General features: G+C 43.7%; 1 protein-coding gene across 1 annotated transcript; it reads right to left on the bottom strand.

Moving 5' to 3' along the window:
• Positions 1-169: 169 nt before the first annotated feature.
• Positions 170-17,812, bottom strand: LOC117866951 (exocyst complex component SEC3A). The gene is made up of 26 exons (XM_034751258.2): positions 17,321-17,812; positions 17,155-17,225; positions 16,967-17,047; positions 16,679-16,746; positions 16,497-16,599; positions 13,798-13,943; positions 13,368-13,485; positions 6,586-6,690; positions 5,539-5,640; positions 5,240-5,377; positions 4,571-4,699; positions 4,407-4,487; positions 4,219-4,293; positions 3,873-4,040; positions 3,653-3,788; positions 3,486-3,550; positions 3,190-3,360; positions 3,020-3,099; positions 2,845-2,923; positions 2,579-2,676; positions 2,311-2,419; positions 2,136-2,204; positions 1,570-1,635; positions 1,386-1,475; positions 1,043-1,169; positions 170-933 (listed from the first exon to the last, which is right to left on the bottom strand). Exons 1-25 carry the CDS (start codon positions 17,502-17,504, stop codon positions 1,059-1,061), a joined length of 2,643 nt encoding a protein of 880 aa, XP_034607149.1. The 5' UTR covers positions 17,505-17,812; the 3' UTR covers positions 170-933; positions 1,043-1,058.
• Between the last annotated feature and the right edge of the window lie 555 nt (positions 17,813-18,367).

Here is an 18,367-nt window from a genome sequence, read left to right as displayed (position 1 = left end):
ATGTAAGCACATACAAATGCTACACAGTCACCGCGAGATATGTACACACAATATGCTTAGGAGGCTGAGAGCCTGAAACGAATATAAGTTGATTTTTCCATTTGGCTACGCTATAATATTGTTGGACCAACATCTATCACTGTTTTATGTGAAAAAATATGTCCTGTGCAGCAAAAAAATATTAAAGTTGCGGAGGAGCTCATCATACTGTAGCAATTATCTTGTACCAAGCGGCAAGTATGCCCGCTACATCACTTTTTTGTAACAACAGGCAGCACCGGATTGCAACATCTGTTACATCCCGCATTGGACTGCCAAATCCAGTCATGCCGGTGGTTTATTACATTCGTATGTAATAGCAATTGATTCAAAATGTCTAATAAAAAATGAAAATTGGGCTAAATATCAACAGCTAACGAAGTCCTAGATGTGCTGTATGAGTGTTAAGACCACCATTCTTCACAGGTAAAGATATTTCTGTCATCAGAGTTTAACTTCTTCAGTACAATCCGACTGTCAATGCGCCATGTTTGTTTTCTTCCCTAGAAGCCAAATGTACTATCTAACCTCTGCAACCAAATACCCCGGCAAGGGAATCTCCATTTCCTTACCAAGTGATAATTCTCCTCCAAATCATCTGTATACAAGACCATTTTGGTTTCACATGCCTTATATTTTGTTCATCTCTGTCAACAATAATAGTGTCTCAAAGTTCCACTCCAATCATCATGTCTAATCTTGACTTGTACATATTATTGGCAGTACAAAGCACAAAGAAACAAAGTGTTGAGATTTAATGTCAATGTCAACCATAGTTCATTTACAGTTACTACAGCCATGAATTGGATATCTGGTTCAGCAATCACATACTGGATAGGTAGTTCAGTCAGATCACAAACCTGAGATGATGAGAATCAGGTCTACTTGTGTGACCTGGCACCACAAAAGCAAACCATAAGAATCATTGCCATATTCATCAATTAATAATGCAATAAAACTTGTAGCAGGATGAAGCAGCAGAAATCAAAGCACAGAAAGTCACCTTGTGACAGAGACTGCTACAGCGAAGCTAGAATATCTCTCATTTCATTCACAGATGTCACTTTTTCATCAGGATATATTTTCGAAATCAACTTGAGGAAGGTTGCATATTTGTCAAGAAACTCTTTCTGCAACAACCGACACATCAAGCAAGAAAACATTAGCAGGGTGTTTCCCTAACTGTAAAGAAACTAATATGGTGTTTTCTCATAGAAGACGAATTAGGGAAATATCAAATACTACAACAGGTACAACGCTGCTGCATCTCACTAGCTTTGACAGAGATTAAAAATAGCTCCTTGTTGATTTTACACTTGGAGATTTACAGTTGTGAAAAAATATACCTTGCATTTTTCCCATAGTGAAGGCAGCAATTCCTCAGCAGTCATATTCTTCTGAAGTTTTCTATACATTGCATTTATTGTCTTGTCAAGCTGTCAACCAGATAAAATTAGAGTAAGGGACAATGCTTTATGACTACTTCATGGAAGTTCATAAATGTAAAAGATGAATTTACTATCAGCTTACTCCAGCTAAGCTAGACTTCAACATCTTGCGAAAATCAACTTTTGACATTCCAACTTGGAAAGGTATCTGCTTGCAGTTAGAAATATCCAACAATGAACACTTCATTCTTCAACAAACAGAACATACTGGGGACTAAAGCTATAGGGTTGGGCTTCAAATAACTTCGTGAGCAAAATGCATCAGATAGGAAGCAGGATTTAATCATGGACAGTATAAGAGAGATTACATAGCATCACATAGCATAATCCTAGAACAATGGTTCATTGGTAAAAGCATCAAGAATATTTCAATATGGATATTTCTATGGAAGCACGTCTTAATTGATTAACATGTCACTTGGTTGTGCTACCTAATTGATTTTGCTCCTCAAGGCATAGAAGGCACACGATCAGGACATGGAACATAATCTGAAAAGCACTATAGAATATTGTTTTAATATCATAGAAGTCCAAGCTAGTATAATGGCAGTGAATTTGAAAGCGGAAATAATGCAGCTCTGAGATTAGGTCACTACATTACATAAACTTTCAGGTAGGTAGAAAACAGAACCAAATCTCATGACTCACCTCTTCAGGGCTCATGTTGTACATTAGTTCCTCAATTTTCCGAGCGAACTGGAATAGTTTTTCAAAGTGCTGCAAAAAGCAAACATGCATAAGTTCCATAACATGCAGTAAACTAAATGTTAGTTTATACTTTGGCAAGGGGGGATGGAACCAAAAGGAGTTACAGTTAACTTACAATATATATGACCAAATTGATATGGCGTGAACAAGCTTGTTCGTAGGCTTCACTAGCTTGATGATAATATTTAGCAAGCGTTGGCACAACATTTGCCAAGTCATACAAACTGCACATCCAATTAATTATATCAAATTAATTAGTTCTACAAAACATTAGGTATGTATGTAGAGGATAAGCATCATTATAGGCTGCAAATGCCATAAACAACATTAGAGAGTAATACAAATGTACATGGTAATAGAGCACCGTGAGAGAAAAAATAAACCTGTGCTGAAAAGCTGCATAGTTCTCCAAAAGTACAATATCAACATATTTAGGTTCCACTTGAGCAATTTTCTCCAGTATCACAAACATAATACTCACCTGTTTCATTCACAAATCTGAGGTTGACAAGGAACATGGTTGGTAATACCAATGTAAATTGCAGTGATATAAAATGGTCAACGTTGGTGTCAAATGCATCAGAGGTTGAACCTTAAATTTTCAAATTACTTTTAACATTGAATAGTCAAGGTTACTGTAAGTCCTTACAATTTTAGTATATGCCTGGTCAACTAGATCCCTGGATCCATTGATATACTGCTCCATACGTGCCGCAAGTTGTGAGAACCTATATAAAAGAAAAGAATATGGCATATACCACGTAAAGAACCATGGCGTTTATGTTTAGATTTTAGAAATATATTTTGACAACATAACAACAGACCTGGGAATATAGGGCACAACTCCAATTTGCCGCACATTGCGCTCATACTTCTCAATCTGGTAGCAGGCATCATCTACAAACTGCACTGACAAAAAAAATATGAAAGTGTAAGGAGCAAATGGAAGAACTCTCCAATGTAGAAAATGGCTAGGCTATTAGTAGAGTCAAACCCTGCTAAACAAAATTGTTATTCTTGTCTCCAAGTCATCAAGCAACACATGTACATATCCAGACACCTCTGCTTTCTGACCAGAAAGATACCGATCAGTTATTCCATGCATCGATATACAACTCAGTGGATCTAGCTTGAATGCCCAGTCAACGAGTGCATAAAAGTCTTCCTGAAATTGAACCATAAAACAAATGAAGCCTCAACAATGCAGTATAAATTTATTAATTTAGCTATCTTCTTATCGGTATTTATAGTCTAGATTATAAATTTGCAAGGAAACATAACAAGGTCAACCTGAATACCGTCAAGCAACTCCTGAAGGCATTCGTTGAGCACTCCCAACTCAGCTGGATTGTTACCTGGAAAAATATGAACCAACCTTTACACCTTTCTGAAACAAAAAGAAAAATAGATCCACATCATGAAACATTGTTAACTTGGCAGGTGGTGATTTATCTTACTTGCTTTGCCAATGCTTGAAGAAGCCTCTAATGTGACCGAAGGAGTACTAGTTGCTTCAGAATTAGGATTACTTGAGGAATCTGATTGAGAAAGTGTAGTGACTTCAAAGCACATTAAATGTGCAAGGAATGAGCTCTAATCATAGATGTTGATGAACAGAGTTAGGATACTAGTATTATTAATGTTTCACAGAAATAACACAAAGAAATACAGAACAACCTCATCAATAATAAGTGGAATGAAAACAGTAATCATCTTTGTGTATGCATCTGCAGGACTATCGGTAATACTTGCTGGCTGGTTTGCACCGGCAGGACCCTCAAACAATGGTGTGCTGCTCTTTGATGCTTTTGAACTATTACGGAGTTCATTAGAAAATTCACGGGACTACAAAACAAATGTGAGGCTGCTATGTCAGTCCTTTGTTATTGTTGTGATTTGTAAATATTGGCTCCTAGAAAGTCTAAAACAATTTTATAATGTATTAAGCACATATCAATGATTTTAATTAACTTTCTGGATTGAGGAGAAATTAAAGAAGCAGCAGAGTACTTGCAGAACACACCTCACGTCGAATTAGCAGGTTCAATGAATGGCAGTAAGCTTTCCGTAAAGGTATCATACAACTCTTGTCCAAACTCTTGACAATATAGTATAAAGGAAGAATTAGAATTTACTAATTTTACTACATAAAACCATTCAGTCCTCGTTTTCAGAAGGCAAAATTTTCACACCAAGATATCATGCAAAAACCTTGATGTGTTGTAGAAGCCGTGCATATGTCCTGCATTTGTATCTCATATCAGCATGGTCAGGCCTCTGCAGATGACCTCGCTGCAAGTGTTTAGGAGTACGATCACACAGATTCTGGTTTTATCCCAAACTTCTATATTTGCAGATACTGAAGTGAGATTTACCTGAGAGAAGTTTCCTTTGTCATTTAGCATAGAATCAATCAAACTAGGAAAGTAATTTCTTAAAAATTCTGATGCCCTCCGAACAAATGTGCACTTAAGAAGTACAAATTCCGCACGTTTTTCCCTGACCTGTATGATTTATTGCAAATAAGATGAAATTTGTTAAGCCACACCTTTATTTCAATACTGCTGAAAATTTACATAAAAAGTGCCCATTATGCATAGCTCTATAGCCATGGAAGGGATGGCATATTTTGATTCGAATAGAAAGTACCATCATGAGTGGAATCAATTTTGAGGATAAATACAAAGGAAGGAAGGCAAGAGAGATTTTCCTTCTCAGTTCTGATTGAATCAAACTTCAACATTATTTTAGTAAAACAACTTTAGTTGGCATTCTTTATGTAAGATAGATTTAATTACACACAAATCATTTTGACTTTCCATATGAAAGAAATTTAGTTGTGTGGAAAGTTTTTTCTCTGCTCAATCTACTTATCTTTCATGTTCCTAGAAGTCCTTCAAATGCTGCAGGAGCAGCATACTAATACTTATATCTGATAAAGAATAAGTTAAATCTCAATTGCGTTGCATATTAAAGGAAAAGCTCAAGCATGTAAAACTTCAATAGGAAACGAAATGCTGATGGTATTAAGATAGAGGACATACAGCACGCAATTTAACATAGATTGGATCTAGATTGGATGCTTCTAGGTTCTTTATAGCACTGGTTAACCAGTCACAGGCTTCAATGTTCTTGACCATATTTCCCTCATCAAATGATCCACCAGTTAATGATGCCTCATACTGCAATGCAATCAATTGCATCAGGAATTTCAGTATTATATTAACATGAATATTAATATAGGGGAAAGAAGTTTGTCAAAAATATTTTTTTTAAGTTCGTTGAAAATTAAGTTTGTCAAGAAAAATATAGGGGAGAGGAGTAATAGGTATAGAATGCACACTTCAGGTGGAATCTGCAGGAGCTCAAGCAATTTGTCAAGCTCATCAATCAAAGCCACATTACTGTCAGATTGCAACTCCAGCCTGTTATTACGCCATTCTATCTGCAAAACAATAAGGTATATGTGTTTACCATACTTACTTTTAAACGTCAGGTTGACAATTTTTATAAATAATGTTTCATTTTCATAAGATAAGTGATGTAATCATGACCGTGCATGAACTCAGAATGTTCGGCACCATTGAACTTAGTGATATCTATTCAGCGAGATAGTTTAAGGCATTTTGAATTCAGATTCTGACAGATGGTGCATATCTATGTAATTTATAACATGGAATGAATGAACTAAACAATAAATAAGACTTAAAATACACACAATGACCGAACCAATATACCCCAGACCCTGAATTGCTTATGTGAAACCCCCACTTTGGACAGTTCTACGCACCACCTGTAGTAACTCTCTTGCACAGTTGTCCTTTCTTCCTCAAAAGAATAATTTCAGAGTGTTACACATTTTGATACTCAATTATTAGATGTAATATGCTACTACCAGTAACTTTGATCTCCCAATATGAAACCCAAACCCACCACTACTGCAGACTACAGAGGCTGCATTAAATTTTGACTTGTGTGCCACATTATCATATTGCATAATCACCTTCTACAACCCCAATGTGTACTATTAATTGGAATTCTATGTTTCTAGTCACCTGTAATAAAATTGAAGGGAAAATCCATCACAGGTCTAAAAACTAAAGAATGCCACTTACAAATGAACAATACTTAAAACATCTAAGAATACTGTCCTAATGTCTTCAGTTGGGGTAACAAATTTGTACAACCGACATGTACTGTTGTATAAGCTAGCCTGTAACAGACAATTCAAATATTGTTTGGTTCAACTCTTATTAGCTTCTTTCCTTCAGACAACCCTAGAGTTTAATTTTTGGACAGACGAGGCATTAAAAAGTGAAAATATTTTCATCACAACAACTAGGAAATATGATTTGGACATATACATTAGTAAAAGTGAAAGTAAGCGTACAGATTGTATATCCTCCCTCATATGCCTGAGCTTTATATTGAAAATCCCTAGCCATTCATCCATATCTTCAACACATATACTGGCTATTTCTAAACCTTGCAATACCTGCAGAGAAAAAATACACCTGTGATGTATTGGAATTCTACTCAAGAATAAAATAATTGTATAACCAGTAAAACATTTTAAGAACAAGATGAAAATTTAAAGCAAACATATTGAGAAGAGCCTACCAAAGGTTAAAAGTTTGTCATATGATTGGTAATCAGTTCAACTTATATATTTCACCATAGAAGACAAATGATGTTCCTGTACAGTGTTGTGGCCCAAATTTGAGAAAGGAGAAGAATGTAGGAAATATAAGCACAAAGTAAATGGACCTGGAAACAAATACTTCAGCTCAGGCACCACTTGGATGTTAGCAATGCCCAAATCGAGGCCTGGGGTAGATGAGGACCTCTCCTAATATTCCTTCTATGATTCCAAATTGTGTTTTACCCTAATGGATGCAATCTACTATCTTTACGTGACTAAAAAGTAGTATAACTCTATCTATTCTTACTGATATATCTTAGAGAAAAAGTTCCAATATAATTAATGTAAAGATAAACCTGCAGCTGAACCTAACCAAACAGATATCCTAACTAACTACTGGAAGAATGGATGAAGTCTTTTTGTTTCCGCAATCCTTTTGGGGAGCTTAAGAGGAAGGGGAGGGAGGATAGCATCTGGTTTGTTCAAAAAAGTTATTTCTCTTTGAATATTTATCCACCAATATGTGCAAACCCTGAAATGGGTAAGGGCATCCAGATTCACTTGCAGTTTATAACATCTAACAAGTTATAAACTTCAATGTTAGAAAGAGTCCTACTCCTGTAAGGATTAGGTGCTGCACCTGGAATAGTCCTGCGCCTAGCTATATTAGTGCCGGCCGGACTCTGTCTATATTGATTAGGATAGAGATATGGGGAGGAGTCCTGATCTCTTAGGTTTCCTTTCGCCTAGGATCCTCCTTCCCTATATATGTAACTGTATTGTCTCTTAGATAATCAATCTACTATTTCCACGCATCTCCTTTGCTTTCATGGTATCACGAGTTTAGGGTTCTTCTCCTCAACTCCGCTTCCGCACCAGCGCGCTGTTCCCGGCGCAGCTCCAGCGCGCTTCTCCCCGGCGCTGCTTTATGGTCGGCGCCAATTCTGGCGCTACCCCTGTTGACCCTGGCACGGTCCAGGACCCCAACCTCGTCGCCGACGCCGCCGCGGATCTCCAGCACGCTGAAATCATTCGCACTGCTGACGAGGAACGCGAGCGCGCCGATCAGGCCCAGCACGTGGCAGCCCTCGCCCTCACGGCCGACGCTGACTGCGAGGCTGCCCTCGCACAGCAGGAACGCGACGCGGCTGATGCTCGTCTGCGCGATGCCCAAGAGCGCGCTGCCCGCGAGCGTGCCGCCGCTGCGGTCCCGGCGCCCGAGGATGACGCTGCCTCCCCTGTGACGTTGCGGACGGCGCCACTGTCCCCCTCCTCGACGTTGCCCTTCTCCAACATGAAGCCGCGACCCTACTGAATCTGCACGCTCAGGCTATTGCTGTGCAGAACATCCGGGCTCTCGTGCCGCTCCTCCTCGACGTCAACTCCACCTTCTACGCCCGGTGGCGTGAGTCCTTCATGCTCACCCTCACCAAGTTCTCCCTAGAGCGCCACGTCCTCTCCGACGATGTCGCCCCCGCCTCACCAGATTGGGTGTGCAAGAACGCCATCGTTCGTACTTGGATTCTCGGCACCATCAGCGACGACCTCGCCAACACAGTGTCCCACCGCGGCGTCCCTGCCCGCGTCCTCTGGCTCGCCATCGAGTCACAGTTCCTCAGCAACCGCACCACCCGCGCTCTCTACGCCGACTAGGAGTTCTGAGCCTTCTCTCAAGGGGATCTTCTTGTTGCTGAGTACTGTCGCCGCTACAAGAAGCTTGCTGAGGACCTTCACGATCTTGGCGAGCCCGTCTCCGATCGGACCCTCGTCATCGTCCGGGGCCTCAACGAGCGCTTCCTCGCGCTCGGCCTCCACATCCGCCGCACGAACCCACTTCCCAGCTTCCTGCAAGTCCGTGATGATCTGGCTCTCGAGGAACTCACCATGGCCAAGGCTGCCCCTGCCACCGCTCTCGTCGCGGTGCTCGGCTCCAGCGGCTCTGGTGGCCCCAAACCGCCCACTTCGCAGTAGCCTCCCCAGCGCCCTCAACAGCAGCAGCCCGGGGGTGGCGCCGGCGGCTCCGGGGGTGGCATAGGTGCCTCGGGGGGCGGCTCCAGCTCTGGACAGCAATAGCAATGTTGGAAACGGGGGAAACGCGGTGGCCAGAAGTCTGGCAACAACAGCAGCAACTCCGACAACTCCTCCAGCGCTGGCGCTCCAGGCCAGCCTCCCTCCGGCTACAGCTATGTCAACCCTTGGACGAGCGCCATCTACATGTGGCCTGAACAGCGCCCGCCCTCCGCCCCGCGCCCGCCAGCTGGGACTGCCCAGCAGCAGCCCCAGGCCTTCTTCGCCGGCCCTCCTGGTCAATGGGCGGGCCAGTGGGGGGTCCTTCCTGCTGCCTATGGACCGCCCCCCAGTTATGTCAGCGCCCCTCCCCCAACGGCTGGGTGGGACCAGCAAACCTTGGCCGCCAACTTCCAGACCATGTTGCTGCAGCAACCTCAACAGCACGAGTGGTTCCTTGACACTGGTGCTTCTAGTCACATGACATCGGACACTGGTATAATCTCCCCCACTCCTTCCTCACATCATCTTCCATCTAACATTGTTGTCGGCAATGGGCATCTCATCCTCGTTACCTCCTCTGGCACTGCTCATTTATCTCATAACTTCCGCCTTAATAATGTCTTGGTTTCTCCATCCCTTATTAAGGATTTGATATCCGTTCGCTAGTTCACCACTAACAACAATTGCTTTGTAGAATTTGACCCTTTTGGCTGCTCTGTGAAGGATCTGCACACTCTACCCATTGCGGCTGCCTACTTCTGCTCTCCATGTGTCCACATCGTCTCTTTGGCACTAGCGGCTTGGGCATCGGGCCATGAGGCTCTCTCCAAACTAGCGCATTCGTCGGCTATCTCTTGCAATAAAAGTGATCACAGTACTTTGTGTCACACTTGTCAGCTAGGTTGTCATGTCCGCCTTCCTTTTCATGTGTCATCCTCTCGTGCCACTCATCCTTTTCAATTAATTCATTGTGATCTTTGGACTTTTTCAATTAATTCATTGTGATCTTTGGACTTCACCTGTCATCAGTGTCTCGGGTCATAAGTATTATCTGGCTATTCTGGATGATTTTTCTCATTACTTGAGGACTTTTCCCCTTCAGCTCAAGTCTGACACTACTCTACGCTCACTAACTTCTTTGCCTACGTCCGCACACAGTTTGGCGTCACCGTCCAGGGCATTCAGTGCGACAATGGCCGCGAATTCCATAATCTCCGCACCCGCACATCCCTACAGTCACACGGTATCTACCTGCGCATGTCCTGCCCCTACACCTCTGCTCAGAACGGTAAAGTTGAATGCATCCTTCGCTCCATCAACAACGTCAACCGCACCTTGCTGATTCAGGCGAGCATCCCTCCCATCTATTGGGCCGCGGCGTTAGGTACTGCCACATACCTCTTTAACATCCTTCCAACCAAAACCCTCTCCTTCTCAACGCCACACTACACCCTATTGGGATCTCCACCCTCGTACAAGCATCTTCGTGTTTTCGGTTGTAAGTGCTATCCTAACCTCACCACCACCACTCCACACAAACTTTCCCCTCGTTCTGCCCTATGTGTCTTCCTCGGCTACTCCCCTCATCACAATGGCTACCTTTGCCTTGACCATCATTCCAACCGCATCATCATATCGTGCCACGTGGTCTTTGACGAGTCCACCTTTCCATTTTCGGAGGCGTCTTCTCCCCCCACGCGTGCAACCTTTGATTTTCTGGATGAATTGACTAATTCGGTTCCAGTTCCCTTCGAGCTGTTGCCCCCTTTGTTTTCTGCAGGTTCAGGACCACTCCCCGGTGCCTCCCAGGGCGCTTCCTAGGCCAGCGCCCAGCTCCCTACCTGGCCCCGCCATGTCGGCTCCCTCGCCAGGTGGCCCGCTGCGCCTGTCACTCTCGCCGGCCGACGCTGCTGCCTCGTCGTCTCACTGCATGACGCCCGCAGGAGCGCCCCCAAGCCTCCCTGCAGCCCCGTCGCCCCTTCCTGGCTCTTCCCCAACACCAGCTAGAGAGGGGTGCCCGTCCCTGAGGCCACCTACGCCCCTGGTCCTCCCTGCAGCCCCGTCGCCCCCTCCTGTCTACTCGTCGACACCAGCTAGGGATGTCTCTACGGCGCCTCCACAGCTCGTGCCGGCCCCTGAGCGGTTCCGCGGACTGGTTTACTCGCGTCGTGACCAAATCTCATCGTCGCCGCCCGTCCCTACACCACCCCCGTCGTCTGCTGTTCCTGCTGGCGCCGTGCCCATCACCCCTGTGATAAATCAACACGGCATGATTACCAGGGGCAAGCGCAGCATCAGGGTCCCTGCTCTCTTCGAGGCCTCAGCTCTGTCTCCAGTACCACGAAGTTATCGTGCTGCTCTCGCTGATCCGAACTGGCGCGCCGCCATGGAACTTGAATATTCTGCCCTCCTCGCCAATAACACTTGGGATCTCGTTCCTCGACCGCCGAGCTCTAATGTTGTGACAGGCAAGTGGGTATTCAAGCACAAATTCAAGGCTGATGGTTCCCTTGAGCGATATAAAGCACAGTGGGTGCTCCGCGGCTTCACTCAATGGCCAGGCATTGATTTTTCAGAAACCTTCAGTCCAGTAGTCAAGCCTGCAATAGTCCGTATTGTTCTCTCATTGGCTCTTTCGCATGGTTGGCCGATTCATCAACTCGATGTCAACAATACCAACCTGCATCAACTCGATGTCAACAATGCCAACCTGCATGGGAACCTGACCGAAATAGTATTTTGTATTCAGCCGTCTGGGTTTGAGGACTCTGCCCGTCCAAGTCATGTATGCCGCTTGAACAGATCACTCTACGGCCTCAAGCAAGCACCTAGGGCTTGGTGTAGCAGATTCACCTCCCATCTCCTAAAGCTTGGGTTTGTTGAGGCCAAGTCGGACACCTCCCTGTTCATATAGCGCCACGGGGAAGATCTGATCTATTTGCTGCTCTACGTTGATGATATAGTTCTGACCGCCTCTTTAGCATCTCTCCTGAAGCACACCATCGGTGCTCTACAGCAAGAATTCTTAATGAAGGATCTCGGTCAGTTGCATCACTTCCTTGGCATGCATGTTCAGCAGACCCCTTTGGGTCTCTTTCTCTCCCAACGATAGTACATGATCGATATTCTTGAGCGAGCTGGCATGAGTGATTGCAAGCCTTGCACCACTCCGGTCGACGTCAATCCAAAATTGGCTGCAGATGGTGCCCCACTGAAGGACATTATAGATTTTCGGAGCCTGGCAGGAGCACTTCAGTATCTGACTTTCACTCGTCCGGACATTGCATACGCTGTTTAGCAGGTTTGTCTACATATGCACGACCCGCAGGAACCACATCTGGCTACACTCAAGCGCATCCTACGCTGTGTTCGCGGCACTCTTCATTTGGGATTGCTTGTACGCCCCTCCTCTCAGTCCGAGCTGGTTGTCTACTCCGATGCAAATTGGGCAGGTTGTCCAGACACTCGCAAATCAACTTCTGGTTATGCCGTGTTCCTCGGGGACAATCTTGTGTCTTGGTCGTCCAAACGTTAGAATACGGTCTCTCGTTCCAGTGCTGAGGCTGAATATCGGGCAGTCGCCAATGTCGTTGCTGAAGCTACATGGCTCCATCAGCTGCTGTCAGAGATGCATGTTCCGTTGCACAAGGCGACTCTGGTTTATTGTGACAACATCAGCACGGTATACATGTCTTCCAACCCTATCTAGCATCAGCGTACGAAGCATGTGGAGATCGATCTTCACTTTGTTCGAGAGCGTGTTGCCCTTGGTGATGTCCGCGTTCTTCACGTGCCGACGATGTCTCAGTTCGCCGACATCTTCACCAAAGGACTGCCATCTTCAGTCTTCACTGAATTTCGGTCCAGTCTCAACGTTCGCTCCACGGACGCTTCAACTGCGGGGGGTGTTAGAAAGAGTCCTACTCCTATAAGGATTAGGTGCTGCGCCTGGAATAGTCCTGCGCCTAGCTATATTAGTGCCGGCCGGACTCTGTCTATATTGATTAGGATAGAGATATGGGGAGGAGTCCTGATCTCTTAGGTTTCCTTTCGCCTAGGATCCTCCTCCCCTATATATGTAACTGTATTGTCTCTCAGATAATCAATCTACTATTTCCGCGCATCTTCTCTGCTTTCATTCAAATGTAAAGTCACACGGCATATGCATCATGGCCATTACCATGTCAATTTACCATACATCTAGTTCACTAATTCTCGAGCCATCCAGGACCACAAACTATCCTAACAGCTTAGACTGAAAATTGATAATTACACATTTTTTAATGTAACATAAGTAGTCATATTTTTTTTCCAATGAAGAGGTATCTTGTAGAAATATAGAAGTAAAAAATTTGGCTTAAGAGTTACATCTAAATGTCTCCAAATTTATAAATTTTATATGCAGGCAGTAATGAAGAATCCAAAATTTATATGGTATCTTAATTAAATGCAGGAACAGATATTACATAATCTCTAACAGGTAACCGAAAGGCATTTACAAAATTCAGTAGAATGCATACCTCTTCTACCACTGATTCTGTTTCCATGAGGGCATAAACGTTTGCAGATTCTAGAGCTACAAGTTCCCTCTTCATTCTTTCTGAAAAAGCCTCTGCTTCACCAATGGCCATGACATAACTACAAAAGAAAAAACAAAGTTCACTGCATCAGTTATATTGTAAAGCAAACGTATACCCTAGGTAAATAAAGAATCCATCTATACTCATGCCAAAATGAAATGATTACAAGAACATAATAGCAATTACAAGATTCCCTGAAATTTCATGGAACAATGAGCTGATATGAGACAGAGCAAATTAATGTATTAGGTCCAGCATATCCTATCAATTGGTACAAGATGGATAATCTAAATGATCAGAATCTGCAAGCACAGAAGGTGGGGTGCCAAGTACACGTCTGATGTAGGTTAGTTCATATTCGATAGCTTACTTGCCAAGAAGAGCCTCAATGTCCTCCTCTTCTGCCTGAGAAACGAGGTCCTTCTCAACAGTAACATGCGATTCAGCCTCTAACACTACTGATTCAACTGGCCCATCTTTGCTGATCACTTGTGTAACTTTTGTTGTAGTGTTCTCCTGAAGTACAAGGAAAGATAAACATATTCAAACAAGTAGAACACAGGCACAGCAGCCTTTGCAGTCATTACCGTTGTTAACATCAAATGGAATCAGTGACACAGGATAATTCAGCATGTATATATGTACTACTGCTGCAGAAAATATGATAAAGATAATTACATAAATAAGGACTAATTGCAAATCTGTTGATACCTTTTTGCATACAGGGGACTAACCTATGTCTAAACAAGGCCAACAGGCTTTGGGCTGGGTTAATAAAACAATTCTTTCAATGAAGTATTTCATTGAACACCTTCCAGGCAGCAACCTACGCCGATGGCTAGTGAGATACCAGACAGCAGGGCTGATTCATCTCCCATCCAGTAGCTCCTGGGCTAGATTGAAGGGGCGAAACAAGGACTACAGGCGCCATGGGATTGCAGTACTAAACGGTGCGCGGGGCTGCTACCTGTCAACGGCTTGGTGAGCGATGCTGGTGTTAGTGAGGGTGCTGGCAGCAGGCATAGTGTGCGGCAGTCACCTAGGGATGTGGCGGCTCCACGACCCATGCTGCTGCCACTGTGTTTGCGCCCCACGCGGCGTCGCGCGACCGCGCCGCCACGAGGCACTAGTGAACAGGCGAAGGGAGACATGGTGTCAAAAGTTCTAGGCAGACAATCTATTTCTGGATTTTATATAATTCTTTTGATCTATTATTAATTGTATAATTTATTTTTCTCATGGGAATTAATCTATTTTTAATGAAAGTACTATGTTTTTGTTTGCTATGTTTTTTTCAAAAGGTGCTCACAAATCGTATACATATGTGACCCTACCCCTACGAGCACCTCCGAAAAACTGGATCAACAGATCTTGATTAGTTATTGTATAATTTATTTTTATGAGAATTAATCTATTTTCTATGTGTTGAAGTATAAGTGAATTGTTCATCTTTCCCCATCAAACTTAAACTTTTGGGTTGAACTGGTTGGTGTATGAAACTCAAAACTATGCTCTATATTACTGTTCGCTATATTTTTCTTGAGACTTAGTTCTGTGCAGATACACATACGCACACTCGCACCTAAAAAAGACACGCACGCAACCCTACCTCTACAAGCACCTCCGAAAACTGGGATGGCAAATCTTAAGATTCACGAAGTCACCGTTGGTTTCAACAAGGCACTTCCCCTTAAACATATTGCCATTAAATTCACAAATAATTCCAAGAAAATGCACACACCTTTGATGGTCAAGGCCCCATCCCGGTGGGTAGGTTCCACCGTATAAGGAACCTAAATCGCTAAACTATGCTCAGTTCTGTACGATTCGATCGCTATGTCTTGGTCATTGAGCAGTTGCAATTTGTCATTTTAATTTAATAAAGAAATTTGTTGTTGGGACTTGAAATCTTGCGTGGAATCACAACACAAGCTAATAATTTATAGTTTAGAGATAGGGAATTTTTCATTAATAAGGTCTCTAAGCTTACAACACATTATTACCACATTCCATAATATAGTCATCAACGGATTTTCTTTAAGAATCCTCCAAAATACATCATATACATTTTTTATAAAAAAACATTTTGATATCTATATAGCCATTTCAAACTGTTATTTTGGTAATTTAGCCACTGCAGATGATTTATCAAAAGTCCATTAGATATTTATTTGGTCATTCACTTGGAGATGTTGACTACGTCCTCTAACTTATAGGGCCATATCACTGACCTCTCCAACTGACAGATGGATAACATTGACTATGCAATTTTTACCCATTTGTATTGACTCTTTTTTACGTAGGGTCCTTATCAAGTTCTTCTCAATATGATAGAGGCGATCCCACCTTATAATCATCAAGCATGTGCATTAGTAGTGTCATGGGCAGTCGGAGGCTGGTGATCCGGATTGGTGGTACGGTAGTAGACCTACTAGAATTAGGTTTAGATATGAGATTAAATCTATTGCTTAGGCATTAAGTAAGCCTGCCTATACAAGAAGAGGATTTGTACCGGTTGAAGGCAAGCAACGAGAATGAGTATGTACTTATTTATTTTGGTGATGTGAGTATCACAACCACCTGATCTGCCAATTCTTAGTGGCAACATTATATTCCCTCATCCTCATCGTTTCTCACTACATTTTCACATAGTATGTTTTCAAATACGTTTTGTAAAAAATTATCTTGGAAAGTTTCTGCAGGATGATTGCGAACAAAACATGACGCAAATTTTTCAATCACAATTCTTGTTGCAGAATTAATTAATTTATTTTGCAATCACACTTCCCTAACCAACTATATATGGTTGTGAAAAGTATCCCATTTATCAGGTGGCTATCAAAGAAGTACATGATATTTCAGTGAAATCAAGTTGCAGTGATGTCAGAAGAGAATTTTGACGATGCCGTGGAAACCATGTAGGACAATGAAGATAAAGATAGGCCAATTATTTTGTCATTGTAACCAAACATCTTAAGCGCATACTACCAGTATTTTGTCATTGTAACCAAACACCCAAAAAAAGACATGTTTAGGCAACCCCCTATTTATTAATTAACTGACACATACCTTTGCCCAGATGGCCATCTCGACCACATCCATGCCGACAACTTTGGGGATGCTACCCAAGTGCTCTTTGCATATATTGAGGATGCACATCAGCAGACGGTTCCTGCAAAAGATAAATGGCATATTCACAACCTTCAACAGTGGTGACATACAGGATGGGCGCCGAACCGTAATGGCATCACCTGTCCTCTTTGTTGCGCATGGTCCATTGCGGAGGCGCGACGCTCTGGCTTCTCAGGTTGTCAAACCCCTGGGAAAATTTTCAGAAGCCACAGCACCCGATTTTGGTCATGACAAAGAAGGAGAAAATATATATGCAATGAAAAATTTAAAATATCTGCTTCACATACAAACCATTTATGCAACTTATTACAACCAGTTAATATTTGTAACTCCAATTCAAAATTTCCAAAATACTCTGGATCCATTGATCTTCTGGTATTATATTACGGGAGTGTGGAGTGGCATACCAAGAGGAAGGTGCAGCCGCTGGGATCGTTTTGCACGACCTCTATCTTGTGGAGATGCTTTATCTTGTACACTTTTGCCGGCTGATGCGCACAATCAGAATGCGATCAATCATCCATCTTTATACAACTTTCCGATCTGAAGAAACAACCAGAAAGAACAAGAACGAATGCGACTGAATTAAGATCACCTCGAGGACGCCGCCATTGGAGTACTTGAGCACCCGCAGGAAGGCCTTGGTCCGCTGCCCTTTCGCCTTGGCTGCGCCATCATCAACGGGTGGAGGAGAAGAGGGAGACGGTCAGGAGCGCATGGATGCAAGGATGGAGAAGAAACGAGCTGAGCAGGATACTGACTGGTGACGGCGAGGACGCGGGGCTTGGCCATGTGGCGGGAGGCGAGCTTGCCGGCTTTGCCCCAGACGCCGCGGCCCTTGGCGACGCGCATGGCCATCATCACCTTGTCCCGGTCACCCTTCGCTTGGATGCCGGCCTCGCACCCCCGCTTCAGCTCCATATCGTCCGCGCTCGAGCGCGCCATGGCGCCGCCGCTGCTGACGCCGCCGACCGCCGCTCGGCCTCAACGTGTGAACGGAAGGATATATCCTTAGTTGCGTCGCCGGCGGCGACGCTCCTGACGGCCGACAGGCTTCAACTGGATTCAATCAAACCGGGTTGTTGCCGGCGGATGGGAGTGCAGTGGGGTAAGGATGGAGAGGATGGGATCGGGATCAGGCGGACACATTCCAAATAAAACTCTTGGTTTGCCATTTCCAGCCCTCACCAAGACCTGAAATGGTTTTCCTTTTCCCGGTAACTGACGAACCGTTCGTTTGCTGCATGCGCCGGGCCTTGCCCGATTCCTCCTCTCTTTTCTCTATCTATTCCGGGCACCAGTTGATTTGAGCCACCATTCGAGGTGGGAGAGAATGGAGCGCATGCCACGATGTACTTCAGTTGGCATGCATGATGCAGTTCAGAACTATATTGTTTTCGAACTGATTCTTTTCTACATTTTATTTCAGCCACTTTTTTGTCCTGCAATAAACATCAAGTTAAAATCATCAACTGCCATATACATTTAGTGCATATATATTAATCAGGTAATCAAGGTTCCACAGTCTGAGTAATCCCTCCTGATTCCTAAAGAAAGTGTTCACAACCTACTGACAGCTCTTTGAAACAAGCCCGTGTATTTGCTCTCTTACAACACCATGTACTTTTTTTAAGCTAACTATGCTTGTGCATATGGGTCATAGGCTAGAGTAGCCTCCTGCGTCACCTGGACCATAGACACTAGGGTTCGTATACCCCGGCCCGCCTTCTCTTCACTCTATGGGGCACCGTCAATTAGATTCACTAAACTCATATAGCCTTTTGTGATGAATACCTCGTGACAACGGA

This window comes from Setaria viridis, chromosome 8 (genome assembly GCF_005286985.2).
Source record: "Setaria viridis chromosome 8, Setaria_viridis_v4.0, whole genome shotgun sequence".
Classification (NCBI taxonomy): domain Eukaryota; kingdom Viridiplantae; phylum Streptophyta; class Magnoliopsida; order Poales; family Poaceae; genus Setaria; species Setaria viridis.
Note: the sequence above shows the minus strand (reverse complement) of the source record. Positions and strands in the feature narration are given on the sequence as shown.

Bases quoted from the DNA above. Each gene is read 5' to 3' on its own strand.
- LOC117866951 (XM_034751258.2), bottom strand. From the start codon at position 17,504: ATGGCGCGCTCGAGCGCGGACGATATGGAGCTGAAGCGGGGGTGCGAG. The intron at 5,378-5,538 runs GTGTGCATTCTA...ATTGCATTGCAG, and splicing joins TCCTGCAGATTCCACCTGAA to TATGAGGCATCATTAACTGG. The intron at 2,420-2,578 runs GTTTATTTTTTC...TTGGATGTGCAG, and splicing joins TATGCAGCTTTTCAGCACAG to TTTGTATGACTTGGCAAATG.